The sequence below is a fragment of the Elephas maximus genome, chromosome 19 (genome assembly GCF_024166365.1).
Source record: "Elephas maximus indicus isolate mEleMax1 chromosome 19, mEleMax1 primary haplotype, whole genome shotgun sequence".
Lineage (NCBI taxonomy): Eukaryota > Metazoa > Chordata > Mammalia > Proboscidea > Elephantidae > Elephas > Elephas maximus.
The window spans coordinates 22,347,742-22,375,711 of record NC_064837.1 but is presented as its reverse complement, the minus strand read 5'-3'; the positions used below and the strand labels follow the sequence as shown (position 1 = coordinate 22,375,711).

The following is a 27,970-nucleotide window of genomic DNA, read 5'->3' as shown; positions in this document are numbered from 1 at the left end:
CAATGTTCAAGGGAGCTCTGCAGCCCCTCCGACCCCCAACAAAGGGCAAAATCAAGTGGGTGGGGGTGCCCCCAGCCCACCTGGCGTCAGGACGCTGCTCCCGTTTCTGTCAGGCCTGGCTCCTCCCCAGCCCTTTCCTGGGAGCAGGAGGACAGTGTGGTACCCTCCCTGGTCCCCTGCCACCCCCAACTCCACAAGGCAGACTACAAGCCCCATGATGCCGCGGGGCCGGGCTACAACAAGCTCTGCCCTGGGTACCCGGGTCCCCCTCCTCTCTCCTTCGCATCCCCACATCCCTCGCCGGCCGCTGGGGCTGAGGGCCGGGCTATGCGGCTGCGAGGAGCCGGGGGCTGCGGGCGCGCGTCCCTGCGGCGGCGGCGTCCCCGGGGCCGGCGCCCCGTGCGCCCCCGCGCCCGCTGCGGGCGCCTGCTCCCTCCGCCGAGCGGCGTCTTTGTGTGCGGGGGTGTGGGAGGCGAGGCGCGAGCCCGCGCCGCGCAGCCGAGTGCCCGCTCCCTCTCCGGGCGGGTGGGGGCCTCTCCGCGCCTCCTCGCGAGGACGCCCGCCGCCCGCACCGCGCCGGGCGCGCCGCCCCCGCCCGCCGGCGCCGCTCGCACATGCCCGAGCCGCAGCCCTGCGAGCAAGCAGCGCCGGCCCCCCGCCCCGCGGCCCCGGGCCCCGGCTCCGGCGCCGTCCCTCCTCCCGGGCCGGGCGCCGCGGCCCCGGCATGAGGAGCGGGCGATGATCCCCGCCAACGCCTCCGCCAGAAAGGGGCCCGAGGGCAAGTACCCGCTGCACTACCTCGTGTGGTACAACCGCTACCGCGAGCTGGAGAAGGAGGTCCGCGCCGGCCAGGTGAGAGCGCCGTCGGGGCGCTGCGGAGACCCCGCGGCCGGGCACGCCCGCCCGGCGTGAGGAGGGGGCGCGGCGCGGGCTGTCCCGCCTCACCGACGAGTTTGCAGCGCTTCTTTGTTCGCAGCCGCGGCTTTTGTGTTTGTTGACCGGAGAGGGTGATGGGAGCGGGCGGGGGCCGGGACGGGCGGTCCCCACGTGGTCCGGACCCTCTCAGATTGGGGTGGGGAACACTGTGCCCCACCGCCTCCGGGGCGGTGAGAGCTGCGGGGAGGGGCTGCCGGGTCGGTCTGTGCTCCATGTGGTGAGAGAGAGTCTGCCTCACTCAGCCAGGCAGGGACACCTCCTGCATGTGTATGCGAAGGTGGGAAAGGCCTGGGTGGGGAGAGGGTCACAGGTCAAGGATCAGGGAATAGGCTGTGACACTCCCAGGCATCCCAGCTCCACCCAATGCCCCCTACCCTCGTGGTGACCGCTTTCTCTGTTTCCTTGAGACTGGGCAGAGCCCCTGGGTCCCTCCAGACGCCAGCACTGGCTCAGGAATGGGGAGTAAAGAGAGACCCTCTTGGGGTGGCTGTGCAGGGCCTTGTCCAGGTGCTGAAAGACGCTCTCCTCCCCTGTGGTGCTGGGGCCTGGCTTCTAGGCTCTGAGGAAGCTGGGGCGCACTGGCCACAGGATTTGAGGTTCTGGACACATTCGGCCTTCTAGTTCCTGCTAGTCAGTGAGAATCTGAGTGGGTCAGCCAGCTTTGGGTTGGGCCGTGGTTTCCAAAAAGACAGAAAGGGTGGGGTCTCCTGACCATTCTTCAGGGCCACGGCAGGCATAGGTCGCTGACAATCCCCAACTCTGCCCTTGGCACTCAGGCCAAGTGGGTAAGCCCTTGTGGCTTGGACAGCTCACCCCTCAGAATGAGGAGCAGGAGCAGCCTGCCCTGGGTTGTCTCAGTTGGGACCACCAGATATGGCCCCAGTGTGAGGCCCTGGGGCCATGGGCTGGGGGTGGTTTGCCCAGTTGTCCTCCTTGGGAGTACACCTTCTGAGGGCCACTTCCTGAGTCACAGGAAGTTCGTAGAGAAGCTGTCCACTTCTCAAGAGAGGAGTAGGGGATGGAGAGCAGGACATCACCAGACAGTGATTGAGATGAGGGTCAGGGTGTGTCTCTGAGGTTCACCGCTGAGCCCCTAGGCCATAGTAGTCCCAGTAAATGTTGGGGTGACTTGAGCCTCTAGATGGCCTGGGGGTCCACTTCCTTTCTACCTCTGCTTACCCAAGGACCCTCCAAGTTGCTTCTCAGACCATTTCTTTGTTTATCCATCATAAAAGAAGTGGTTTGCAGCCCTAGGAGGGTTGGTTAAGGGTACTAGACCCTGTGGAAACAAAATGAACAAAGCACAGCCCCTGCCCTTAAGGAAACCCCACACTGGTGTGGGAACATGAAGGCACAGTGTGATATGCAGAGTGCTAAGACACAGACAGTGCAGGAGGGTCTCTTCTTGGCTCTTCTCTGCTTTTCTCCCCTGAGGGGCACACCTCTGACAGAGGTTACAGCTGGAGGGATTTAAGTTTGACTTGAAGGAACTTCCTAATGGTCCAAGGATTGTAAAGTAGAAGGCTTGCAACTGAATCTCCAGAAAGTCTCAGTCTCACTCTCTTGCCTGAGGGGTGGGTGGACCTTTTCCTGCAAAAAAAAAAAAAAAAATTTTTTTTTCCCTGCAAAGACTAGCTAGATAAAAGTAAACCAAAACCAAACCCAGTGCTGTTGAGTCTATTCCAACTCATAGCGACCCTATAGGACAGAGTAGAACTGCCCCATAGAGTTTCCAAGGAACACCTGGTGGATTCGAACTGCCGACCCTTTGGTTAGAAAAGTAAAAGGTCCTGGAAAAGACTCTCACCCAGGCCTCTCTGGTTGATGGTCCTGAGGTCAGCAGCCATTTTGCTGGGGTGAGGTTGAGGCGGAAAGAACTGAAGTCTGCTGCAGGTAGGAACGGTTTGGGCTCACTGAGTGTGCCCCTCATCTACCCCCAGACTGATACAGAAACCAGGCACCAGGTTCACCACTGTCCCCACCCTCCTGACCCCTCCCCTCCTTTTGCCCTGATGAGTTAGTATCTCCTTGAAATGGACACGACTTGCTCTCAATCCAGGCCAGAAGTAATACAGGCCACTGGTTCAGGTTGACTCTTGCCCGGACAGAAAAGTCAGGTCAGCTCTATCCTTCCCTCTGGGAAACCCAAGAAGGGCAGAATCTGGGTGAGAGAGGCCCCTGCCTATACCCCAACTCCAGGGCAGACCCCAAGTGATGCTTGCATCCAAATGTGCCTCGGGACATCAGGCCCCCTGGGAGAGCTGAGGGTGCTCAACCCGGGTGTTCCCTAAAGGGAATGGGCCTGAGGCAACTGTCTAACATCATAATGGAAGTCCCCATAACCCCCTGACATCCTAGCTAGGGGTCCCTGGCCCCTGGTGCTCTTGGCACCAGCCATCACCAAAACCAGCCAGTCTTCCCTCAAACATATGGCAGCTGGGGTTCTCTGGTCTCCACTTGGCATAGCTGCCTCTTCTTCACTCCAAGAAAGCCCAGCAGAGGCCCTCCTGTGGGCAGGCTTGGCAGCCCCTGCCAAGGAGAGGGGTAATGTGGAAGGCTTCAGAACATGTTTTGCTCAGCCCCTTGATAGCTCTTTTGGGTGCTGGAAGCCAGGAGTTGCGGACAGGTAGTAGGTGCTTGGCGGGTGCTTGTTTGGTGAAGGGAAGGGCACCTGGGGCACCACAATGGTTGCTGGGTGCCTTGCTTCCTACCATGTAATTCAGGCCCCCGCCAAGTTAGGAGGGGCAGAGGATTGTAGGCCAGTGGACGTGCCAGGTCCCCCTTGCCTGGTGCAGCCCTGAGGTTGGCATAGCCAGCTGGGCACAGCCCTGGTTCTAGAGTCACGAGCCCTGGTGCTCCCTGGGGGGCAGGGCCAGGCAGCACAGCTCCCTGTGGGAAGGCACACGTGTCGGGTGGGCTGAGGGGAGCAGGAGTATTTCCCTGGCAACAGAACTCTGGAGGGGGCCAGAAGAGGCCTTTAGCCTGGGCTGTGGTCCTAGGGAAACTCTTTCTTCCTTAGGCCGCCTCCTCTGTGGTCCTCCTTTCTGCTCTCCTCTCTTCATCCTTCTGACCTAGATGCAGCCGAGATTGGGTTGTGAGGCCCCTGGACACCCAGACAGTGCCTGCTCTACAGAGGCTACAGATGACATCTAGGACCTTGGGGAGCACCCGTGACCCAAAGTGGGCAGTCCTAGATGTAAGGCATCACCACAGCCTAGTAAATTGGGAAGCTCGGGAGAGGGAGCCATAAACCCTAGAAACCAAAAATCAATTTGCCCTGTGATGAGGGGGAGGGGCTGCGTGGGGCAGGATGGAAGGGGTGGAGGGAGAGTCAGCAGGGCGCTGCCTCCACCCCCCGTGGCCTCCTACTCACCTGCGGAAGCACCGGGCCTCCCTCGCCCTCGCCCTCGAGTGAGCTCAGGCATACCTGTTCTTACACCCCATGTTAGGTGGGAGGGCTGAGAAGTAATGACCATACCAGGCCTCAGGACTGGGGAAAAGAGAGGGCAGAGAAAGGAGCTGAAGGCTGAGCAGGCACGGGCCCGGGCTCTGGGTCCCTCACCCCTCTCCTTCAGCACCCATGTTTAGTCTGCACATTTGGTGTGTCTTTTTAGGATCTCACTTGACAAAAGGATTCTGCTAATGCTAAACACGTTAGAAAAATACCCTGCTAGTGCATATGGGTGTGAAGGTGTGCATGTGCAAATATACTGTTGGTGAACATGTGTGTTACAGACAAGGAGATTCCTGCAGAGCCAGAGGGCAGGTGGGTACCCATGTGCTTGTACACGTAGAGGCACACGTGTACTGTGTAAGTGGAGGCAGGAGTATGGCACCTATGCATGCATGTGTGTCCCTGAGTGGAGGCAGGGAGACTCTTTGCCCAGGGAACCTCACCTCCTAAGCTCCAGAAACTACCAGTTTTTGACTTTAGCTGAGGCCTGCTGGGTTGAGGAGTTTCCATTCTCTTGATCCCTTCCAGGCTGATTGTAGGGAGGGCTGGGTGTTGGGTTTCACAGGAAACCTTTTCATTCCAGCAATTAAATAGCTGTAAGCCTTTGCTGGGGAGATTAATGAATTCTCCCACCTGGGCCCAGGGCAAGACGCCACCTGTGCTTCAGGCCCTATCTGGGCTGGCCTGGGGAGCTTTTAGGGCTTCTTTATGGCTGGGCATCTGTGAGGTCCACACTGGCCCTGCAAAACAGCGGTGTCCTGGGGAGGCTGTTGGGGCGAGCTCCTGAGGAGTGTGGATGAGGTGGGGCAGCCTCTCTCCAGAGCCTGGAAGTGAGGCCCCTGGCAGGGGGGAGGCAGGCAGCATCTGGATCCCTGGGGCCAGGTGGGTTGTCATGCCAGCTCCCTGGGGCCTTGTTATCATCGGCAGCAGCATCTGGGGCAGGGCAGGTAGGAGTCTCAGATGGCTCAGCTGAGCCTTGGAGGCCCCACAGGAAGGCCTCCTCCTGGCTTCCGCAGCCAGCGCAGGATCCTCTGCTCCTCCAAGCCCAGGGCTCAGGGCCTCGCCTAGGTTGTGGGCTGAGGGGCCCAGCCCAACCTGTGATAGGCAAAAGGTAAATGGTGCTCCCCCTCCTGTGGGAAGCTGGTGTAGAGGAGCAGCAGAGGGGCCTGTTCACAGTTCACACCTCCAAGCCACAGCCTCTGGGGGAGGTGGTTCCCGAGAGGGTCAGGGGCACTTTTTTTTTTGAGGATCCTAGTATCTAAAAATTCAGAAATGTAATTGAGGGTTATGAAGATTATATAAATCATTTAAAATGTTTTATTTTTGACAAAAGAGTTCATACTCAGGCCTTAAAATATTTAACTGTTGCTCCCTGGTGGTATAGCAGTTAAGAGCTGTGGCTGCTAACCAAAAGGTCAGGAGTTTGAATCCACCAGCTGCTCCTCAGAAACGCTATGGGGCAGTTCTACTCTGTCCTATAGGGTTGCTGTGAGTCGGAATTGGTTTCTGGTTGAGAAGTATTTATAATGAAAAACAGCATCTCTTTCTACCTCTCCCACCTCATCTCATTCCCCAGAGGTGACCGCTTCGAACTCTTTGAGCTGTTTCCTCATTTATTCACGTCTTTAATTATAAATAATATGTGCCAGTTTCTTGGTTTATCACTTCTATTCTTTACTGCCTTTCCTTCCCCCTGTCCTTTTAATACGGTCATTTATTCAGTCCCTGGGTGGCACAAACAACTAAACACTCAGCTAATAACTAAAGGTCGGTAGTTTGGATCTACCCAGAGGCACCTCAGAAGAAAGGCCTGGTGATCTGCTTCTGAAAGATCCAGCCGTTGAAAACCCCATGGAGCACAGTCCTTCTCTGACACGCACGGGAGTCTCCATGAGTCAGAACTGACTTGGTGGCGACGAGTTTGGTTTTTTTGTTATTGATTGACCAAGAGTCTATTGAGTACTAATTATGTGTCAGGTACTAGTCTCTGAGGTGTGATATAACAGTGAATAAAACAGACAGGGGCCCTGCCTTTGTGGAGCTTACATTCTAGGTGAAGGCAGAAGGTGGGAAAATAAACAAGTGAGTCAGTGTTGGGGGAAAACTAAAGCAGGGTAAGGGGCAATGGATAGATAGATAACAACTGTTATTTAACAGTTGTCAGGGCAGCCTTTCTAAGGAGGTGATATTTGGGCAGGGACCTGAACAAAGAGAGGGCGAGAGCTTTGTGGCTACCTAGGGTATTCAGAAGAAGGTCATTCAGGGAAGGCTGGTGTGCAGGTGTGGGGTTGTGCAGAAGAGGAAGGAGAGTAAATCAGTTTAGAGAGAAGTCCTGGATCTCTGGATTCTAGTGTAAATATGATGGGAAGTCATTTGGAAGCTTTTGGGCTAAAGAGTGTCAGAACCTGAGTAACATTTCACAGGATAACTCTAGCTGCTGTGTGGCCATGTGGAGAATAGATCTGAGAAGCAAAGAGCAGAATGAAGAGATCACTGAGGAGACTACTAAGCCTCCAGGTGAGAGATGGGGTGGCAAAGACCAGGAAGAAGGTGAAGAAAACTGATAGAACTTTGGGTATATTTTGAAGATAGAACTTGCACACACTCGTGTGTGTAGGTGTGTGTTTGAGTGGAGTTAGGGAGGCTGTCTGCCCAGGGAAGCCCAGCCCCTGAGCTCCAGAAACACCAGTTTTTTATTCCAGCTGAGGCCTGCTGGGATGAAGAGTTTCCATTCTCTTGATCCCTTCTACTCTGGCTTTGGTGGGGAGGACAAGAAGAGAAATAAACACAGCACCAAAGTTGTTGTTTTTGTTTTCTAATTTGAAATCTGAGTGAATGGAGGTACCATTACTATGAGGGGAAAGCTGGGGCAGGTGCAGGTGTCCAGGAATGGCTGGAGTCAAGAAAGCAAGGGAGAGAATAGGAGAAGTCATGGGAGGTCAGGGAGTTCCATTTTGTTGCACGAATTCAATTTCATAATTTTCTGAAGATGCAAATTACTATTTTGCCCAAAAAGATTTCTTCTGTTCCCTGCACTGATTGTGTTTTCTTCTGGATTTTTAATATCTATTTGTATGTCTTGGTCTCTCTTTCACGTGGGAGGCTTCCCTCAAATGTCTAGTCACTGTTGGTGCATATTTAACAATAGGGCATGGAGCTTACTGATGCATGGATTCTGCTACGAGATGATTGCATGTCAGGCTGGCCTGTTCATTGTAGGACCCTGCAAAGTCTGTATCCAGAGGTCTTTGGTGCCTTTAGTTTCTCCGGTCTCCTGCCAGGTAGGTATATGATGGTGTGTGTGGGCTGGCTGCCAGTGTTTCAGGAGCAGAGCCAGGGAAAGGGACTGGCGTTTCACTGTCATTTTGTAGGCATTCACTCAAGTCCCCAGTTTTCAGCCCCATGACCTCATTCTCTGCCCTGGCCAATATCTCTGAGTCTAGTGCATTTCAGGCTCAGTTTCTGCAGAGAATAAACCTATAGTGTCCTGTGGTAGGGGAGGGGTATGTCTCCTAGCTTTACAAGGTTAAGGAGGAGACAAAGGGGAGGGTCTGACTTTTAACCAGTCCCCCTATATTCATCCCTGTCCCTCACCCTCACCTCTGCCATTCCCACTGCCTGCAGACCCTACACTTTCCAAAGTACTGGGGCAGGTGAGGGCAGTCTTGCTACTGGCTGGGGTTTCCCTCTATGAGTGCTTAGCGTCTAGCTTCCTAAGTCAGTGGTGATGCCACTTCCCATGTTCTAAAAATGCGTTGACATCTTTTCTCCTTATTCTTGTGGGTTTTAAATATTTTACTGACATTTTTATAGTTGCCCACAAATTTACCATCTCTGGTACTCCATTCTCTTGTATAGCTCTGAGTTTCCATCTGGTACCATTTTCTTTCCACTTGACGAACTTTCTTTAATATTTCTTGCATGTCTTCTGGTGACAAATTATCTTAGGTTTGTTTGTCTGAGAAAGTATTTTCCCTTAATTTTTGAAGGATATTTTCACGGGATGTAGAATTCTGGGTTAACAAGTTTTTTTTTTTTTTTTTTCTGTCCCCCCAGCACTTTAAAAATGTGATTCCATTGTCCTCTGGCTTGCATAGTTTCTGATGAGAAGTATGTAGTATCCTATGTTTGTTCTTTATATAGTGTGTGTCTCTACCTATTTCTAAGATTTTTTTTTTACCACTGGTTTTCAGCATTTGATTATGATGTGAATTTGTGTTTATCCTGCTCGGAGTTCATTAAGTTTCTTGGGTCTTTGGGTTTATAGTTTTTATCAAACTTGGAAAATTTTGGCCATTATTTCTTTAAATTTGTCCCTACCCCACTCCTCTCCAAGTACACATGTGTTAGAATGCTTGATAATATCTTACAGGTCGCTGAAACTCTATTAATCTCTTTCAGTCCTTTTCCCCCCTCTGTGCTTCAGTTTGGAAAGTTGTATTGCTATGTCATCTAGCTCAGTGAATTTTAAAATTTTGTAGTGTCTAGTCTGCTCTTAGTCCCATCCAATGATTTTTTTCATTTCAGATACTAGTTATCGCTAGAAGTTCTATTTGGCTCTTTTGTATATCTTCCACTTCTCTTCTCACGAGCATCTTGTGCATTTTTTGAAAACTCTTGAACATATTGATCTAATTCCATCATTTTATAATTTCTATTAAATTATTTTTCTCTCTGTCTTATAGAGTCGCTATGAGTCAGAATCGACTCGACAGCAGTGGGTGGGGTGGTTTTATGGGTTATATTTCCTTACTTCTTCAAGTGTCTAGTAATGTTTAATTGGATGTCAGGCATTGCAAATTATAATATAATCATAACATCTGGATTTTGTTGTCTTCCTTTAAAGTGTGTTAGGCTTTGTTTTGGAAGATTAGTTGAGTTACTGGAAAACCAGTTTGATTACATTGAGGCTTATTTTTAATTTTTGTTAAGATGGGTATAGGTGAGCTTTTTTTCCAGGGATAGTTTAGCCCTATTACTAAGGCAGAATCCTCATGGGATCTCTATTAAATACCCTGCATGATCAGCAAAGGCTCTTCACTTTAGCCAGTTGGAGCTCAAATGTCTCCCTGCCCTGGGTGACCTCTGGGAATTGATCAGCCTGTAGCTCCTTTTTGCATAGCCTTATGGAGTTTCACCCTACACATGCAAAGCTTACTATTCAGCAAAGATTCCAAGGGATCCCTGTCAGAATTTTGCACCTCTTTTTGGCATAGCTCACTCCTCTCTGGAACTCTTCCTGCAACTTCTAGCCACCTGAGCTTCCTTGAATTCCTGTCCCTCAGTGAGGCCACCATGCTCTGCTGGGGATTTCCCTCCCTGAATTACAGGCTGGAATGTTCCTCCGGGCAGGAATTCAGGGCAATCATTGGGGTCATCTTGTTTGTTTCCCTTCTTTCAGGGATCAGTCCTGGACTACCTGTTACCAATTGTCTGAAAACTATTTTTTTACATTTTGAAGTAATAGTTTTCTTGTTTATGGTGGGAGGATAATTTCTGTTATTCCATCATGGTTGGAAGTGGAAGCATTTCATTGACATTTTAATCAGGTTTTGGAAAGGAGAAGAGGAGTTACAGGCATGTGGTCAGTTCACTGTATTTAACTAGATATCTTAGACTCCTGAAATATATTTAAATATTTAAGTTCAACAAACATATATGCTTTTATCATACAACAAAAATCTCATGCAATGTAACCGTACTGTTCACAAAATAATAATAGGATTTATACAAAATGTTAATGCATAGTGCACCACAAGCACAGGACATGGATTTGATATTGTATCATGAATATGTTCTTTCGTTCCTAACAGGTATTACTACAATTATTTGTTAAGCTTCAGTGATAACGTCAATGATGTAAATTTGTGGCCCTTCCTAATTGTGTGGCATGGGATCCCCTAGGGTAGGTTCTGGCCCAAACACCCTCCTTGGCCGACAGCATCTCTGCACCACTCTTCAGCTCTAAGCTAACTCTTCACAGGCAAGCCCACTTGGCCTTGGGGGAGAAAACTTGGTCAGGGACCTAGGTGGAGGTGGACAGGAGGGGAGAAAGGCCCTCCTTCTCCCAGAGTTACATTCTGCCCTGTCCTCCAAGTTCCCTTCTGTTCACCTGACCTCAGCTCATCATGTCAGCTTTTTCCATTGCCTTTCTGTGCAGTAAGTCAGGAGGGGGTTGCTGCCTGCTTAGGGGTTGTTGGGCTCAGGTGAGCTGCCTCAGAAGTGACTAGGGCTACATTTTCAACTCCGTCTCCAGGTGGACATCGAGCAGCTGGATCCCCGTGGTCGGACCCCCCTGCACCTGGCCACCACACTGGGGCACCTCGAGTGTGCCCGTGTGCTCCTGGCACACGGTGCAGATGTGGGCAGGGAGAATCGCAGCGGCTGGACAGGTGGGCACCCTTGCTCACCCAAGCTCCACAGTCAGATCTCCCCAGCATGTTCTCGCCTCTGGTTGGTTGAAGGGAGCCCTAGGCAGGCTCCAGCCCTGTGACGTTGCTTCCCTCGCCCCCAGTGCTTCAGGAGGCTGTGAGTACCCGGGACTTGGAGCTGGTGCAGCTGGTGCTGCGATACCGAGACTACCAGCGGGTCGTGAAGCGGCTGGCGGGCATCCCTGTGCTCCTGGAGAAACTGCGGAAGGTGGGGCCTAGCCTCTTAGCTTCCCCATCATTGCTCGAGCCCCATTTCTAACACAAGTTTAGTCACTCTACTTTTTATTCACCAGGCCCAGGACTTCTACGTGGAGATGAAATGGGAGTTCACTAGCTGGGGTAAGAGGGGCTGAAGGGGTCCCTCTCTGGGCACTTCCCACCTGAGGGCTTTTGCATTTGCTACTCCCTGTTTGGAGCATTCTTCCCATAGCTCCTTGCATAGCTCCTTCTCATCTTTTAGTCCTCAGCTCAAATGTCATCTCCTCAGCTAAGCCTCTCCAGACTGCCCCAGATACGCACCTGATTCCATTATTATTTCCTTCACTCTGCAACAGCTTGCTTATTTATTTGTTACCTGTCATCCCTTGCTAGAAGGTAAACTCCAAGAGGGCAGGGATTCTCCCTTGTTCAATATTTTATTTCCAGTGATTGGAATAGTGCCTGGCATAGAATAGGTAGGTGTTCAATAAATAGTTGTTGAAAGAATGAATGAAAGATTGAGTGAATGAATTAACAAATGGTAGATATTAGGGACTCGGTGGTGACTGAGACCTCCCTGTCCCTCCAGCCTCAGCTTGCTCACATCTGCGTGAGTGGGGTCTACATTGGTGTGTGTGTGTGTGTCTCTTGGGTGAGGGCCTGCCCTCTTACCAGTTCTCTCACCCTTTCCTGGCCACACCACTGACCCTAACCCCCATGCCCTCAGCTGGCCCAGGCTGGGTGGGCCAGGTAAATCGAAGCCACCTCTGACCTCCACTTCCATCCAGTGCCCTTGGTGTCCAAGATCTGCCCTAGTGACACCTACAAAGTGTGGAAGAGTGGGCAGAACCTACGGGTAGACACCACACTCCTGGGCTTTGACCACATGACGTGGCAGCGAGGGAACCGCAGCTTTGTCTTCAGGGGCCAAGGTCAGCCAGCCGGGAGGAGGGGCAGGGTGGGAAGGGGGATGGGAGACAACCCCTCACCGCCTCTGACCCCGTGCTGTCCTGTGGCTGGCAGACACAAGCGCTGTGGTCATGGAGATTGACCACGACCGCCGCGTGGTATACACAGAGACACTGGCACTGGCCGGGCAGGACCGTGAGCTGCTGCTGGCTGCTGCCCAGCCCACTGAGGAGCAGGTGCTGAGCCGACTCACCGCGCCTGTTGTTACCACACAGCTTGATACCAAGAACATCTCCTTTGAGAGGTGAGTGGACACGCCCTCGGACAGCCTGGAGTCAGCCTGGTGGGATGCTTGCGTCACCTAGGCCACGCTTTTTCCTCAGGAACAAGACTGGCATCCTGGGCTGGCGCAGTGAGAAGACTGAGATGGTGAATGGGTACGAAGCCAAGGTGAGGAGGCCACAGCCTCTGGGTGCCAGACCCAGGCACACTCTTGCCTACAGCAAGGTGAGAGATCTTTCCACCGACACGAAGGTGCAGAGGCAATGCAGTATGGAGAGAAGGGCACTAGACTGAGAGTCAGCTGATGAGGATAAAACCAAAAAACCCAGCCCAGTGCCGTCGAGTTGATTCTGACTCATAGCAACCGTATAGGACAGAGTAGAACTGCCCATAGTTTCCAAGGAGGACCTGGCGGATTCAAACTGCTGACCCTTTCGTTAGCAGCCATAGCACTTAACCACTACGCCACCAGGGTTTCCGCTGATGAGGATAGCCAGCATTTATTAAGCACTTACTGTGTTCATGTTCAAAGCACTGTTCTGACATTTTTACACACACGTATATTTTATGTATGTGCACATGCATGTATACATGTACACGTATATACTGACGTGTGTATATGCACATATGTGTACACATACATACACATATACACATGTGTATATACTTATTTGGAGCTCTGGTGGTGCAGTGGTTAAGAGTTCGTCTGCTAACGAAAAGGTCAGCAGTTTGAATCCACCAGCTGCTCCTTGGAAACCCTCTGGGGCAGTTCTGCTCTGTACTGTAGGGTCACTATGAGTTGGAATCGACTTGACGGCAATGGGTTTTGTACTTATTCTGATTTAGTTCTCATAACAACCCTTTGAGGTAGGTACTATTATTCCTATTTTACAGATGTTTATTGAGACTTTTCGACAATATCTTATTTAATCTTCACAGCAACTCTATGAAGTAGGGATTATTGGGCCATTTTATGATAAGGAAATGGAGGCTTGGAGTGGTTAAATGACATGTGCCAGGTTCCACAGAAAGTGGCAGAGCTGGGGTACAGGGGTTAGGAAGGTTGTGTCTGTCACTCCGGGACCCCTGCATCGCCCAGTACATGGGGACTGTGACGAACGAAGGAAATAACCAATGTGTAAGGTTCTGTACATACTTCTTCCTCTTGGAAGCCTTCCCTGGTTCCCTGGGCTGGGGTAAGGCCTCTGCTTTTTGTTCCCACAGCCCTGTGCTACCCCCATCAGAGCACTTGTTACGCCACATAACTGTCCTTTTTCTTGTCTCTCTCTCCAACTAGATTGTCAGCTTCAAGGGGGCAGGGATCGTGTCTGGTGTTTTCACCACTGTATCCCTAATGTCCACCCCAAAGCCTGGCACATAAACCAAAACCAAATCAAAACCAAACCATTGCCATTGAGTTGATTCCAACTCATAGCAACCCTGTAGGACAGAGTAGAACTGCCCCATAAGGTTTCCAAGGCTGTAATCTTTACAGAAGCAGACTGCCACATCTTTCTCCTGCGGAACAGCTGGTGGGTTTGAACTGCCAACATTTCAGTTAGCACCTGAGCACTTAACTACTGCATCACCAGGACTTCTGCCTGGCACGTAAAGGCTCCTCAAAAAAAAAAAAAGTTGTTGAATGAATAAATAAATAAATGAGTTCATATATTTATTTGCCCAGTGGCCTGAAGCCTGGACCAAATAGCCCCTCCAGGACCCCTCTTCCACGTAGGGAGTATTCAGAAAGCCCCTGGGGGCAGGGAATAGCAGAGCCATCTCTGAGCCCCTTTTCCATCTACCCCCAGGTGTATGGGGCATCTAACGTGGAGCTCATCACCCGGACACGGACAGAGCATCTTTCAGAACAGCACAAGGGCAAGGTCAAAGGTAATGGGGCAGGGGCAGGTGAGGGGAGGTGTTGTAGGAGTGAAGGAACCAGTTCCTTCAGCATCTCCCTCTGTCATCCTAGCAAGAGCCAGGATAGTCTATTCATGGGCAGTAAACAGATTTCAACTCAACTGCCAAGCCCTAATGATTGGCAATGGCTGCTAACCCCTAGAGTACTAAGAAGATCCTAAGGGAACATCTGGGCTCAGTGGGAAAGAATGCTGCAATTGATTACTAATGTCTGCACTGGGTTAGGAAGGGGAGAGAATTGGCATGTATGCCATTTATTGCCCATTCTAATCTAGGGAGACATCTCCTAGGCAGAAAGTCAGGGGAGCCTGCCACTGATTCTCTGTGCCTGTTGACTCCACACCTGGTTTTTTTAGACACCACTTACCCTGTCTGAAGTGGAAAGACATAATTCCTATCTCACGGGGAACAAAATGAAGTTATCAATATGGAAGTGCCTGAAGGAAAACACACATAGATACATGCATACCCCACAACTGCTCACCAAAGGCAGATATTGTACCATCTAGTGTTACCAGCCTGGAGAGTAGTACTTCTGGGAGTTTCTCCTGAGCCCTAGGCCTACTTTTCTTCCAGCTGTGCTTGCAGTGGTTCTGCCCCCTGCCCCTGGAGCCCTCAGTCACCTTCATATGAAGGTGCCTGGGTATGTGGTATGGGCAAGCAGTCTCCCCACCCCAAGAATCAGCCTCCTCCTTGGTCTTGGGTGAAGTCCCTTCCGATGAGGTGCCCAAGTGTGTGTGTGGGACTGTGGTATCCTCTGATCTGCCGTATTTCTTGTAGGTTGTAAGACACCTCTGCAGTCCTTCCTGGGAATTGCTGAACAGCACGGGGGCCCCAAAAATGGGGTGAGTGCGTACCAGGGGTGGCCCTGCATAGAGGGGTGTGGATGTGGCTCAGGAGGAGGCCTGGGAGGCATCCTGCTTAGCATGGCCTATGTGGACCTCCTTTCACAGTGCCCAAGGCAGGGGGGACAGATCGGGGGCCCTGTGATACCAAATGGCTAACCTGGCATCAGAGACTGAGAAGGGCTCATGGGCCCCTCCCCATGTGGTACAGACCCTGGTCACTCAGACTCTGAGCCAAGCCAACCCCACTGCCATCACCGCAGAAGAATACTTCAACCCCAGCTTTGAGCTTGGCAACCGTGACATGGGCCGCCCCATGGAACTGACCACCAAGACACAGAAGTGAGGCCCCTGCTGGTGCTGGGTAGGGGTGGGCAGGGCAGGATTTCCAGGAGGTCCTGGGAGGCTATGGCTTCCTGCAATGTCCCTCACCCCTTGGGATCTTGCGGGGGGTAGGTTCAAGGCCAAGCTGTGGCTGTGTGAGGAGCATCCCCTGTCCCTGTGTGAGCAGGTGGCCCCCATCATTGACCTCATGGCTGTCAGCAATGCGCTTTTCGCCAAGCTCCGGGACTTTATCACCCTGCGCCTGCCTCCTGGCTTCCCCGTCAAGATTGGTGAGACCCGCGCTCTCCAATTTCCCCTCGGGCCCTGGTGGAGGGTGGGATTTAGATGAGGTAAGAGTGGGGGGGGGCTGGGCAGGGGTGTGAGGGGAGGGCTAAGGTGTGAGGGGCTGGGCGGTGGCGCCTGATGCTTCCCTCATCCCTAGAAATCCCGATCTTCCATATCCTCAATGCCCGCATCACCTTCGGAAACCTCAATGGTTGCGACGAGCCGGTGCCATCTGTGCGAGGCAGTCCCAGCAGTGAAACCCCTTCCCCAGGCAGCGACTCCTCCAGTGTCAGCAGCTCCAGTTCTACGAGTGAGACCCTGTACTCTTCTCTGAGTCTGCCCTCACTTCCCCTCGCTACCAAGCCCTTGCCCTGCCCCTTGGGTGCTGTTCCGATGTTGGTGGGACCGTGTGGAGTGGGCTCAGCCTCTGACCCCCAGCCCCGTACCCACAGCCTCCTGCCGCGGCTGCGAGATCTCCCCGGCATTGTTCGAGGCCCCACGAGGCTACAGCGTGCTGGGCGGCCAGCGGGAGGCGGTGGCCCGAGACGACGACGACGACCTGCTGCAGTTCGCCATCCAGCAGAGCCTGCTTGAGGCGGGCAGCGAGTATGACCAGGTACGGTGCGAGACTGCAGCGGGCCCCCAGGGCTGCAGCGCCACCACGCTAACTGGCTTCCGCCGCCTCCCTTCAGGTCACCATCTGGGAGGCGCTAACCAACAGCAAGCCAGGCACCCACCCTATGTCCTACGGTCGACGGCAGGACAGGTCAGTGCCCGGCAGGCCGGAGAGAGTTTGGGGACGCCTTTCTCCCACCCACCGCCACACACGCCCTCTCGCTCTCACACTCTTGGCCCAGAGGAACTAGTGCTCTTACCAGGGACCCTACTGGTATCAGGATGGCTTCTACAACACCCTTTCCTGGCTCGGGGGTGTGTGGGTAGTGTTCCAGCGGCGGGGACGGAGCAGGGTCCAGGCTTTACCGCCTTCAGACCCACACCCAGCAGGACGTCATGCTCTGGGCGGGCTTTGTACGGGGTGGGATCTGCCATCAGCGGAAACTCGGGAGGTGACAGGGAACTCATCATCATCCAGTGGACGGTGGCCTGGTCAGCTCTGTCCTCGGGCCTCCATGCCGCCTCCGGGACCTGCCTACAGGAAGGTGCGCCCTTCAGCCCCTGACATATGTTCACGGTCCTCAGGAGCGCCCCGCCCACCCCGCAGCGCCAGCCCGCCCCCCCGGCGGCCCCTGCGTCGGTCCCCAGCCCTCGGCCGAGCCCCGGCCCAGGCCCTGGCAGCCCCGTGTTCCGGAGCTACGACGAACAGCTGCGCTGGGCCATGGAACTGTCGGCGCGGGAGCAGGAGGAGCGGCGGCGGCGCGCACGCCAGGAGGAGGAGGAGCTGGAGCGGATCCTGCGGCTCTCACTGACTGAGCAGTAGCGCCCCCTGCCGGGTCCCTCGGCCACGCCACGCGGGACCCGCCCCAGACCCAGAGAAAGAAACCCCCGGCCCGCCCCGTGGCGAGCAGGGGCTGGAGACTGGAGTCACCGCCTCGGAGCGCAGCAGCGCAGCAGGCACGAGACGGGAGGGGTTCCGCACCGGGAGCGTTTCCGGACCAGGGCCCTGGAGGCAGCTGGCACGGCCCAGGCTCCCTGCTTTGCTGTATCCTGACCTCCCTTCACTCCCTCCCTCCCCCTGGGCTCAGACCTGTCTGAGGACAGAGCCAGTCATTCCAGAGGGAGAGAAGAATCCTTAGAGGAGCAGTGTCTCTCCATCCCTTGCTCCTTCTGACCGGCCCTTTTTTCTGCTCACTGACCCCACTCCAGGACACTGCCCTTGAAGCCTTTGCATCTCCGCTCTTCACCCCTGGGGGATAACTGAGCTCCTCGAGTGCTGTGTCTCTGCTTTGTCCCAGACACAAAACAGCACGCCAAGGGTCCAGGCCCTCCCCTACCCCAGCATTTCAGCGTCAAGTGCACTTAGCGGGGTGCCCGGCTCCCCTACCCCCACATCCCTCCTGGGTCTCAGGGTGGTTCCAGCCTCTCCTTGGGCAGCCAGAAGTTGGAGTCCCCATTTCCAAGACATGTTTTTGTGATCAGGAAGGGTGTCCAAGGTGGCCCTCTTACCGGGGCAAAACCTGGCTCCCCTGTAGTGTCTTGGAGAGTAGGGGCATATTGGACTGGGGGGGCAGGCATAGACCGTACATTGGACTGGACACAGAGGGTTGCCCCGGGCCCTGGCACCACCATCCACCCCTTCCCACCAGCTGCTGCTAGCCCTATGTGGTTGTGCGTCCCACTTGCCTCCCACCCAGGGGCTGACTCTAAAACCCTTTATCCAATGGTGCTAACCCCCGGCTCTCCTTTGCCCCACCCCGCCCAACTAGAGAAGCACAGACCCCGCCAGGGGCAGGGGCACACGGCACACCCTTGTCCTGGTCTTGGACTGGCCTTCCGGCTCAGCCACTGAGGCTCAGAAGGGACACAGAAAGGGGACAGAAGAAAAAAGCAACAAACTCCCTCTCATTCCTTTCCTTGATGCCAGGGGCACCAGACTGATTCTGAGGCACAAATAAAAGAGGCTTCAAACCCAAGGCTTTTAACAATTGGCTTTACTGAGGAGGAACGCCCTCCGTGCAGGGTCCTTCTGAACCTCATTGTGGGGAGTGCTCTGGGGAAAGAGGCTGTTTGTTGGGTCCTGAGCTCAGGATTGCATTTGTCAGGGTCCCCAGGAGCCTGGGGGTAGCATTTGAAGAGGCTGAGGTTCTTGCTCTCCTTACCCCACACATGCAGGAGGCACAGACGGAGCACTTGGCCAAGTATTTCATTCAGTACGTCTTGTTTTCCTTACAAAGTCAAGGCCACTGCAGAGAGCTGGGGGCAGTTTGTGTGTGTGTGTGTGTGTGTGTGTGTGTGTGTGTGGTGGGGGGAGGTGAACTTTCTCATGACAGTTGTCCTGTAAGTTATCCCGCGAAGGGTGCTGTGAAGAAGCCGCCCTCTCCCCTGACCGTGGGACGAAGGAAGAGAGAGGGTCCTTGACCATAGACGGCTGGATGTAGCCAATGGGTTCCGGCTCTGACGCTAAAGGGTTATGTATCTGCAAAACTGGGGGTAACGCCCGTCCGGCTTACCATCAGCGTGGCGGAATCAGGTGGGCTGATGAGAGGCAGAAGCGCTGTAGTTTCCCCAGGCAGCCCGGGGAGACCCGTCGAATCGCCACCCCTTCGAGGAGATCAAGCCCAAGCTCCTCAATATTCCCAAGCATCGCGTTAATACTAAGCACTCCCCTGCCGTGGGCGGGGGACAGAGGGGAACACGCTTCGCCGCGCAGCACCGTTGCTGAAGTCGTCCCCCTCCGCCGCGGCCTCCCGAGGCCAGCTCCGGCAGAATCTCGGACAAGGCGCGCAGCTCCGCCCACGCCGGACAGACGCAGGTCTGCGTGCCGTTCCGCGTGTCCAGGACTCCCGCGAGGGGCGGAGTTCCCGTCCAGCCCCGCCTCCGAGCCAGCCCAGGGAGGCGGGGCCCGGAGTGCCGGATCAAAGCCCGGGGCGGGGCGGGGCCGAGCCGGGGTAGGGCGGGGCCGAGCCGAGTCGGGGCGGGGCCGAGTCTTGTGCCCCCGCCCCCGCCCCCCGCCCCCTTGGCTGCGAGCTTCGCTCAGCTTGCCGCGCTAGTCCGTGCCGTCCACCAGCTCGCACAGCATGTTTTCCAAAGCCGTGATGCGCTGCTCCTGGGCCTGCACCTGCTCGCGAAGGGCCTTGATCTCCTGCAGCAGCGTCTCCAGAGTGTGCTGCTACGGGGGCGCGGAGGACAGAAGAGGCGATGTAGGGCAGGGGGCGGTAGGGAGACCCGTAGACTGGGCTTGGGTGGGGCGGGGCCGGATCTCACCGACAGCGGGGCATCGCTGGCTGACTGGCTGCGGCTGGGGCCCGAGGGAGGGCGGACGTCCAGGATGTTGCGCTTGGTGACCCGGAGCTCGCGGTGCTTGGGGGGCACGTAGCCGTCCCTCAGCGAGATAAGCACTGGCTCGGCGTCCTGGCCCGACATCCACTCGTCCGCTTCTAGGGCTGGCTCTGGGCCTGGCGTATCTGGATATAGGTCGTCCTGGAACAGGTCTGACTGCGGGGATGGGGGGACAGACAGACACTTGTCAACGGGCGCCGGGTCTGCTGCTCTCCCTGTCGTCTCGGGGTCCTGCACCAACCTCTCTCCTGTCCCCTCACCTTGCGGGGCACAGTCATGATGATGGGTTCACACTTCCTTTCGTGCAGCTTGTAGAACCTGTAAAAGATTAGGGTTCGGTACTCTCACAGGATCCTCCCTCCCACCCCCTTAATTTCTCCTGCCTGGAACCAAGGGTTTGGAGGCCAACGCTGAGCGCCTACCATGCGCATTGCACTTTGTGAACACGTTATCGGTCCAGCGGTCCACCACCTCTGATGGGGGTGTTTGTTTATCATCATTTTACAGATGAGGAAACTGTATGTCAAGATAGCTCTGGGGCTGGCACCGGAAACAGGCCTGTTAGACACCCCTCCCCCCCGCAACCCCACTCTTTCCCAAAGAATTAAACTATTGGGGAAGCACCCGTGGCTAAGACCCATGGGTGTGGGGGACAGAGGCAGGCGTGCTGACCGGGCGATCTCGCACTTGCTGACGTCCAGACCCCGCTTGGGCATGAAACCCATGCCTCGCTGCGGCTCCTTGCTGCTGAACGTGTTCAGGTAGTGCACGAAAGGAGGCTCGTCGGTAATCTCAAAGTACCGAATGCTGCTGTCGCCCTGCAAAGGCAGTCAGCTCAGAGGGGCGCCCGGGCGGGGCCCTCCCTCTCTCCACATCTCGGTCCTGCCCCCTGTTCTCCCAGCCTGTGCCTGCTTCCCCGCCGGCCCGTGAGCACCTTGCCACACAGGTAAACGATGCTGGAGTCGGGATCGTAGAACGGCAGTAAGACCCCGTTGCTTGTGTCCATCTCTTGCAGTGCCACTGGCTCTTCAAAGTGGTTCTGCCCAAGCACAAGAGGCGTGACCAGCCCTGCCCCTCCCTAACGTGCCACTTCGGGACTCCCTGAAGCCATTTTACGCTTTCTGACGCCCCAAACCCCATGGATCGGATCACCGGAGCTGCAGGCCCCACTCCTGGGCATATACCTCTCCCTCCCCTGCACACATATGTCCCCTGGGTCGCCGCATGCAGTCACAGCAAACCACCCCCAGGGACTCGGCATCACCAGGTGGGGGGGCCAGCAGGGGCTACTTCAGGCGACCTAGCAAAACTAGGCAGAACGGTGGATGAGGGGATGGTCGGCGCTGCAAAGGGGCCAGCAGCCCCCAACCCTGTCCAGATGGGCATGCCCTGCGGATGGGGGGCGCCTGGCCTTTCTCCCGTGATGCCAGTCCCCGGGGCACACACCCCAAGCCTCCAGCTGCGTTACCGGGTCCCACAGACCCAGCTCTCGCTGGCTCATGCGGGTGAAGCCCGTGGTGAAGATGTGACCCTGACGCGTGAAGACGGCCCGCATTGGCCTCATCCCCTCGTGGGCCGCAAACCTCTCCTGGTGGGAGGGGGAAGATAGGGAGGGGCGTCACCCACATTCCTGCCTTGGGGAGCTTGGAGAGAGGGCTGAGCAACCACCTTGCTGACTTGGATATATGTGTGTGCTGTGGGGGAGTGGGACGGGGGAAGGTTTACGGAAAGACAGAGAGGGGCCTAAGTACTCAACTTCTTGGGGGGCCATGGCTGGCCCCATGCCTGGAGAGCGTCTGGCCCCAGAGAGAGCACGTGTCTCCCAGCAGATCCCGAGCCCATAAGCGCCCTCAAAGGCTGATCCCTAGTGCAGGGGATGTCTGCCGGCTCCCCAGGGTGGCAGCGAGGCTTTTCCCGGGCGGGAGCTCCCCACTCCGCTTCGGCCCTCTTGGGCGCGGGCCACGTCCCGGGAAGGCGCTCCAGGCTGACCCAGCGAAGGAGCGAGCGAGCGCGCCCCGCGCGGCCTGGCCTACCGGGTCCCAGAGCGCGAGTTGCCGCTCACTCATCCTGCTGAAGCCGGTGCTGAGCAGCTTCCCGTCTGCGGTGAAGACGGCCCGCAGCGGGCGGGCGCCCTCGTGAGGCCGGGCTCGCTCCTGCTCGCGGGGTTAGTGGGTTAGAGCGCCCGCCAGCCCGGCCCGCCCAGCCGCGCTCAGCGCGAGTGCACCTCGCAGACATGCACACGTGCCGCTCACCCCAGGTTAGACTGAGTGAAGTGGGTGCCGTTGCCCTCCCAAGGGCACCCGGTTGGGATGAGCACTGCGACAGGGTTGCCTCCACCCCCCTCCCAAGGGCCCGCCCGCGAGCCAGTGCCAGGCCCCGGACCCTGGAAGATGGCGTTGGGCGCCGTCTGAGATGAGAGGGAGGTTTCATTGTAGGTTCTAGTGGGAGGATGGAATTTGCAGCGTCTCCTCTCAATCTCCCCCTCCTATGGGCTTCTTAGATGCAGAGGAGGGGAGGGAATAGGGGCGGGGCCGAGAATTGCGGGCTGGGGACTGACGTAGAGAGCAAGAGTAGTGATTGCAGACGTTGGGGAAGGTGGGCAGGTCTCTGGGATGGGCTGGGGGAAGGGAGAGGTGGACACGGGGGCTCAGGGGGTTGTGGGTACAGGGGCTGACAGCTGGGGCAGAGGCTGTGCCTGGAGGACAACCAGGCCAGGCACTCACCGCCACCACCTGGCCTTTGCGGGGGTCGATAATGCGCAGGGTCTTGTCCTTGCAGGTGGTGGCAAGCAGGCTACCGTTGCTGTTCCAGCACACGCTGTGGATGACGTCAGGGTGCATGTCGTCCAGGCTCAGCAGCACCTCCCCGGTGCCCACATTCCAGATGATGATCAAATTGTCACCGCCTGCCCAGAGTGGCCAGGCATTGTCACTTGGACCCTGTCACCACCGCCCCCCCAGACCTAGGTAGGGACCCTTCCTCCCTGGGCCGTCAACCTGCGCTGAGCAGGACATTCCGGGCAGTGGGGTGCCAGGTGATGATGCCCACACGCTTGGAGTGGCCCTCCAGTGTGATGATGGGCTCTGTGATGTTGCGCACAGGAGTATAGTCTGGAATCTGCCACACCTGGGTAGGAGGAAAGGCATAAGGTGCGTGAGGTGAGGAGCTGATTCCGCTCCCCCCCCCCCCACACACACCTACCCTCAACCCTGTGGTTCCCTCTGGTGGTAAGGGTCAAATACAGAACAAGATATGGTGGTGCCTGCCAGGGGCAGAGGCAGCTCGGGGCCAGGAGGGGGCAGTGCCAGCTCTCCAGAGACCTCTCCATTCACCCCAGCAGGGAGACTCCAGAGCACTGGCCCCTGCTCTTCAGGCCCCAAGCTGGCCATGAGGCTATAATTATCCTAAGCAGTGCATCTTGGGAGGGGGTGGGCATGTAGCTAAAAATAGCCTGGGAGCTGGGCAGGGCAGGGCCCTAGGACCAAGCACCTCCCTTACCACCTTCCCCAGCACAGGTGAGGCAGCCCTTCCTGCTTCCCCTGCCCCACTGCCCAGCAGTGTCCACCTGGTTCCTACCATGATGGTGGTGTCGTCTGAGGCACTGGCGATGACGTTGTCATTGTGTGGGCACCAGTCGATGTCCAGCACAGGAGCAGTGTGCCCAGTGACCAGCGGGTAATTCTTATCCACTCGCCCTGTCTGGAGGGGTCAGAGAGGAAAATGCAGGGCCACCTTCCTGGGTGTTTTTTGGGGGTGGGCAGAGGATCTGTTTGCATTCCAATTTTCTATTGTCTATTTTGTCTTTACAGACACCTCCAATTCCCTCCAGCCCATTTGCATTTCACTGAAGGCAGAGCTGAAGTCCTTTTATATTAGGGAATCAAAGAGAGGTAAAACCACTTGCCCAAGGACACACAGCATGATACTGGTACAGTCAAGACTTGAACTCTCAGCCCAGTGCTCTTCCAAAGACTTGAAGGAGGCTGTTCCTGAGCCTGTTCCCCTAAATGACAAGTCTACCAGAGGCCCCAGGTGAAGGAGGTCAAGGTGCGGTAACAGTGCAGCACCCAACAGCCCTTTCCTAGCCACTCTTGGCAGATCTCTCCCTTGTCACTGGCTTCACCTTGGAAACAAAAACACCAGGCATCCTGGTGCCTGCTATCCCCAAACCCGAGCTGGGGGCCCATCTATTTTTGGTCCTCAGAGGCTGCTTGTGGGGGCTCAGAGCCCTCTGCAGAAGCTGGCATCAGCCCAGACCAGACGGGAGGGAGAGGGGCGGAGATGTGGCACTGGAATGCCAGGACTAGGGGAGGAGGCAGCTCTAGCTGAAATTTGAGCCTCGGGGATGGTGTTCCTGGAGGGTGTCTGCATTGTCCCTGGGTGAGTCACCGGCTATTGTCAGGCCTCTTCATGACCCTGCCACCTGTGGGGCCTCCCCTAACAAGGTGTAAGGGCCAGAATCCAGGTCAAGGTCATGCCTTAGGATGGCCATCCTGGGGTGGACATGGCCACAGGGCTTGAGGTTATTGCCTGGTCCCCATCCCTAGGATAGGACATGTGTCTCCCTGCCCTTCGCTCTCATTCTACCTCACTGCAAGAACCTGACTGGGGAGGTGGCCAGGGACTCTTGGGAGGGGCCTAACTCTGTCCTCAATGTGCTGCTCTGGGGCGTGAGTTTAATCAAATGGTCCCAGCGGCCTGGGGAGGAGGATCCCCACACCCAGAACAAGAAGGAGTACAACATTAGGAGAGACTGGAACAGAACCTGGCCAGGCCCTGGCTCTGCTCTACCACCCGACTCTCCTCTTTCCTGGTTCCTGGTGAGAACATGATGTTGCACAAAGTGGGAGGTTGGGCTGGGAAGTAGGCGTAAGTCTCCATAATGCTGCGACTGAGGGAGCCTCCCCACATGAACTGTCCCCCTGACTGAAAAATGGAGTTCAGGGTATGTCAACACAGGTTGCTGTCAGAAATCCCCAGGGGTCCCAGCCAATGTCTTCCCTCACCTTGGCCAGAGTCAGGACGATGAAGGCACCCCCGCCTCCAGCCTCCACAATAATGGCCAGGAATTTGGGGTTGACGGCACAGAAAGAGCTGTCCCATGTGACCTTGGACACACGGATGTCCTCGTAGGTCTGGTCGGCCTTTGCCGCCTGCCCAAACACATGGCGGAACTTGCTCTGCCGAACCACACGCCGGCTCATGGCTGGGGGCAGAGGCGAGGATCTCAGTGCCCAGGAACACGGTTGGTCCTTAGTCCTGTGAGCTGTGGGAGGGAGGAGGAGTGGAGGGTGTGGCAGGTGAGGAAGGTTATCTGGCAAGGAGTCAGGTATAAATTTATACAGAGTCTGGTTCTAGCAACAGGGAGCCTTCTGGAAGGTGGATCAAGCATGGAAAGTTCTTTGCCAACTGTAAAGTGCTGCTTAATGTGAGGCGCTATGATTTAGGGCCTGACTTCTCCTTAAAGACTCAGGCTGAGGGGACAGTGGGGTCTCAAAGTGTTTCTGGGGAGGAGCCTCAATGCCAGGGTGCTGTCCCACTGCTAGCCTTGGATGAGCCTCTCTCCACCCAAGTGGCTGTATCTCCCAGAGGCACCATCTCCAGTCAGAGGTCCTGGGCCTTGGATCGTGGCTCAAGGCCAGGAGATCCTAAGGTGGAGATTCTAAGCCACATTTCTGGCATAATTGAGGCAGATGGGGTTCTGCTTCCTTCCTAAGGATTTGTCAAGGGAGAAGTTCCTCCTGTCAGCTAACCTAAGTCTCTCCTGCTACTGTTTTTCATCAGTTTCTTCCCATGCTCTTGGGGGAGACACAGTGTAAGGTGGATCTCTCCCCATTCTCCTTGCACCCTGCACTGGCTTATCTAAGAGGCCCTAACCTCTTGTGTGGTCTTCTGGCTTTTGCCCACCATCCTGCGGCTGAATTTCTTCTCTGGCTCCTTTGCCCTGCTTGTCCTTTCCTCCTGGTGAAGCTGTCCTGGGGGTGGGGTCCTCGACTCCTGGGCCTGATTTGCCGGGAGAGTGATGCTCCTTTTCTCCAGCCAAGGGCCTGCGCTATGCTCTTCCCCATGGGACGCGCTGAGCTCTTCAGACGCCCCAGCCACTGCTGGCCTTCCCCAGCCCCGGCATCCCTGTGCCCTTCACGCCGCTCCTGCGGCCCCAGGCCTGGGGCCCGGCCCCCCCCCACCCTCCTCCGGCCTCCTGCCCGGGCACTGCGTTCCTGCAAGACGAGGTGTCCTCGCCCTGTGGGGCGCGCGGGCCGCTGTCCGGCCAAATATAGGCACCGAGTCCACCCCGCCCGGGATCGAATTTGGCGGCGGGGGGAGGGGGACGCAGATCTCTGCCCGCTCCAGAGACCCGCTGGCTTCGGTGGCTCCAGTGGCGGAGGGGGTGGGGTGGGTACCTGGTCCTGAGTGGGCTGGGGGGGCGCTCACGCTGCGACTGCTCTGCGGAGGGGTCTGGGGGTACGCTGGGGACCGAGGGAGGCGTCAGGGCGCCGGGGTTGCCTCTCTGGGTGTCCGCGGCTCCTGGGACCCGAGCGGCCGGCTGCGCGCTCTAGCCGCTGCCTGCAGCTCTCCCGGGCCCGGCGACGCTGCAGTCCCAGCTGCCGCTGCCATCAACCTGCGGGGGCGGGGTCTGGGCCAGAGGCGGGGCCATAGCTACCCCGCCCCTCCCCGCGGCGGGAAAGTCGAGCGCCCCAGACTCTGCACCGAGCGCCGGCCGGCCTCGGAGAAGCGCCAGAAGTTAAGTGTCCGTGTGTGCGCGGGGTGCGCGCGCCCCTTCCCCACCTTCCGCTCCTCCGGGGACGGAGTGGACTGGGGAGGCCCAGGTGCCCAGGCCCGGAGGGGGTCTCTGAGAGCCAGAGGCGGTGAGGGAGAGCGAGGGGCAGCCCCCAGAGCCGGCAGCCGCGCGAGGTCAGGTGCTTTCGCGCCGCATTCCTGCCGCAATTGCCTTCTCGAATTAGTCTGTCCCCGCCGGCCGGGCTGCGGGGCGGGAACATCCAGGCCCCGCGGGGAAGAGGCCCCCGGAAGATGCACCGAGGAAGTCGTGTCAGTCCTTGGATGAGGCCTAGACTGGTCCCCGGCAGCTGCGAGGTTACCCGACAAGTGGATGTGAACGTTAGTTATTATTCTTGTTTTTATTAATAGCGACAGCAACCATCTGAGAACCTACAACGTTGGCACTGTATTAGGGCTTTCACTCCGTTAGAGACAGAGGATTTCATGGGGCAGGGAGGGAGGCAGCCTAAAGAGCAGGGAGAGGAGAAAAGTGAGCCCACCTTGACCCCCAGGATCATCAGCCACAGGGGGAAGGGCCTCTGGCTAACCGAAATTTAGGGGGTCAGAGTGGCCAGTCTTCTGGGCCTTTGAGTTGGGAGTGGACAGTGTTGCAGGGAAGCCACCCCCTAACTCCATCAAGGCCCATGGATCTAAATATTGACCAAGAACAAACCAAAAAAATCAAACCCCTTGCCATTTGAGTCGATTTCGAGTCATAGCGACCTTACAGGACGAAGTAGAACTGTCTTGAGTTTTCAAGGAGCGTCTGGAGGATTCGAACGGCTGACCTTTTAGCAGCCCTGCCTCCTAACCACTGTGCCACCAGGGTTTCCCACCAAGAACAAGGAGGAGATAAAAAGAAACCTGGAAGTTAAAGAAAGTTCTAGTGTGTTGAGGTGGCAGTATTGGCCAGGCTGCGAGAGGAGCCATTAAGGTAACTGGAGTTGCTGATTAAGCCTAGATGACAACCTTCCAAAAGCACCACGACTTCCTGGAAGAGCTACCTATCCACAGGGAAAACCAGTGGGGAGCCTGGCCAGGATTGGTGAAGTTCTGGGCAGGAAACTGGAGGAAAGGGGCTTTGACAAGGCCTATTGGTCCTTGGCCAGTTTCCTGTGCTAAAGAAAGATGATGAGCTCTTCTGGGAGTGGCTCAAGGACAGGTGTAGCATCAATGACAAGCAGCCTTGGGACTGCTTTGGGTGCCTCCGGGAGCAGTGCCTTCTTGTGATGCTCTGCGGAGCCCCAGTCCCAGCACTGAGTTTCCAAAGTTTGAGCCAAGTGAGGACTCCTCTCCCACCCTCTACGAAGTCCTCAGAAGTCCTCCTCCATCTTCTGGGAGTTCTTTCCCCTCACCATTTCAGCTTTTCTTTGGAATTCTTGCTCTTGCATGAGTCCCCACCTCCTCCTGCCAGTTCCATGGCAACAGTCACCAGCTCTCCCGAGTGGATTCCTGGCCCCTTCCCTTGCTCTCTACCTCACCTCTGGTCTGTTTTAGGCTCCTTTTTTGGTAGAACAGTCACTGTCTTTGTAAAGATTTTTGAATCAATAAAACCAGTGGCTGTGGGGGGAGGGTGGAGGGAGGGGGAAATAAACCTAATCAAAATACAGACAGTGAAGAACAGCCAGTCCCTAGAGCCATTCTATCCGGCT

At 56.0% G+C, this 27,970-nt stretch overlaps 2 protein-coding genes and 1 pseudogene across 3 annotated transcripts; 2 read left to right on the top strand and 1 right to left on the bottom strand.

Moving 5' to 3' along the window:
* The first annotated feature begins 662 nt into the window (after positions 1–662).
* Positions 663–18,170, top strand: ANKRD13B (ankyrin repeat domain 13B). Its single transcript, XM_049861097.1, has 15 exons — positions 663–852; positions 10,647–10,782; positions 10,905–11,029; positions 11,115–11,160; positions 11,808–11,951; positions 12,043–12,232; positions 12,312–12,378; positions 14,019–14,100; positions 14,911–14,975; positions 15,187–15,317; positions 15,432–15,589; positions 15,742–15,894; positions 16,037–16,200; positions 16,277–16,350; positions 16,785–18,170. The coding sequence occupies exons 1-15, from the start codon at positions 739–741 to the stop codon at positions 17,020–17,022; spliced, it is 1,887 nt and encodes a 628-aa protein (XP_049717054.1). The 5' UTR covers positions 663–738; the 3' UTR covers positions 17,023–18,170.
* Positions 18,171–19,221: 1,051 nt separating this feature from the next.
* Positions 19,222–26,251, bottom strand: CORO6 (coronin 6). 2 transcript variants are annotated; one of them, XM_049861189.1, is made up of 11 exons: positions 25,943–26,251; positions 24,548–24,807; positions 23,118–23,240; positions 22,538–22,667; positions 22,265–22,446; positions 21,575–21,694; positions 20,476–20,580; positions 20,214–20,359; positions 19,802–19,859; positions 19,467–19,697; positions 19,222–19,371 (listed from the first exon to the last, which is right to left on the bottom strand). In XM_049861189.1, exons 2-11 carry the CDS (start codon positions 24,743–24,745, stop codon positions 19,249–19,251), a joined length of 1,416 nt encoding a protein of 471 aa, XP_049717146.1. In that variant the 5' UTR covers positions 24,746–24,807; positions 25,943–26,251; the 3' UTR covers positions 19,222–19,248. The 2 variants fall into 2 exon arrangements, with proteins under 2 accessions (XP_049717146.1, XP_049717147.1); XM_049861190.1 differs by lacking the exons at positions 21,575–21,694; positions 22,265–22,446; positions 22,538–22,667; ... (1 more) ...; positions 24,548–24,807; positions 25,943–26,251 and adding an exon at positions 20,743–20,898.
* Positions 26,252–27,279: 1,028 nt separating this feature from the next.
* On the top strand, positions 27,280–27,711 carry LOC126062655 (barrier-to-autointegration factor-like; annotated as a pseudogene).
* The last annotated feature ends 259 nt before the right edge of the window (positions 27,712–27,970 follow it).

Coding starts and splice junctions, on each gene's coding strand:
- ANKRD13B (XM_049861097.1), top strand. CDS start 739: ATGATCCCCGCCAACGCCTCCGCCAGAAAGGGGCCCGAGGGCAAGTAC. Junction 11,030..11,114: donor TCCTGGAGAAACTGCGGAAG/GTGGGGCCTAGC, acceptor TTTATTCACCAG/GCCCAGGACTTCTACGTGGA. Junction 15,590..15,741: donor TGGCTTCCCCGTCAAGATTG/GTGAGACCCGCG, acceptor CCTCATCCCTAG/AAATCCCGATCTTCCATATC.
- CORO6 (XM_049861189.1), bottom strand. CDS start 24,745: ATGAGCCGGCGTGTGGTTCGGCAGAGCAAGTTCCGCCATGTGTTTGGG. Junction 23,241..24,547: donor TCGTCCTGACTCTGGCCAAG/GTGAGGGAAGAC, acceptor TGACCCCTCCAG/ACAGGGCGAGTGGATAAGAA. Junction 19,372..19,466: donor CCAGCGATGCCCCGCTGTCG/GTGAGATCCGGC, acceptor GCGCCCCCGTAG/CAGCACACTCTGGAGACGCT.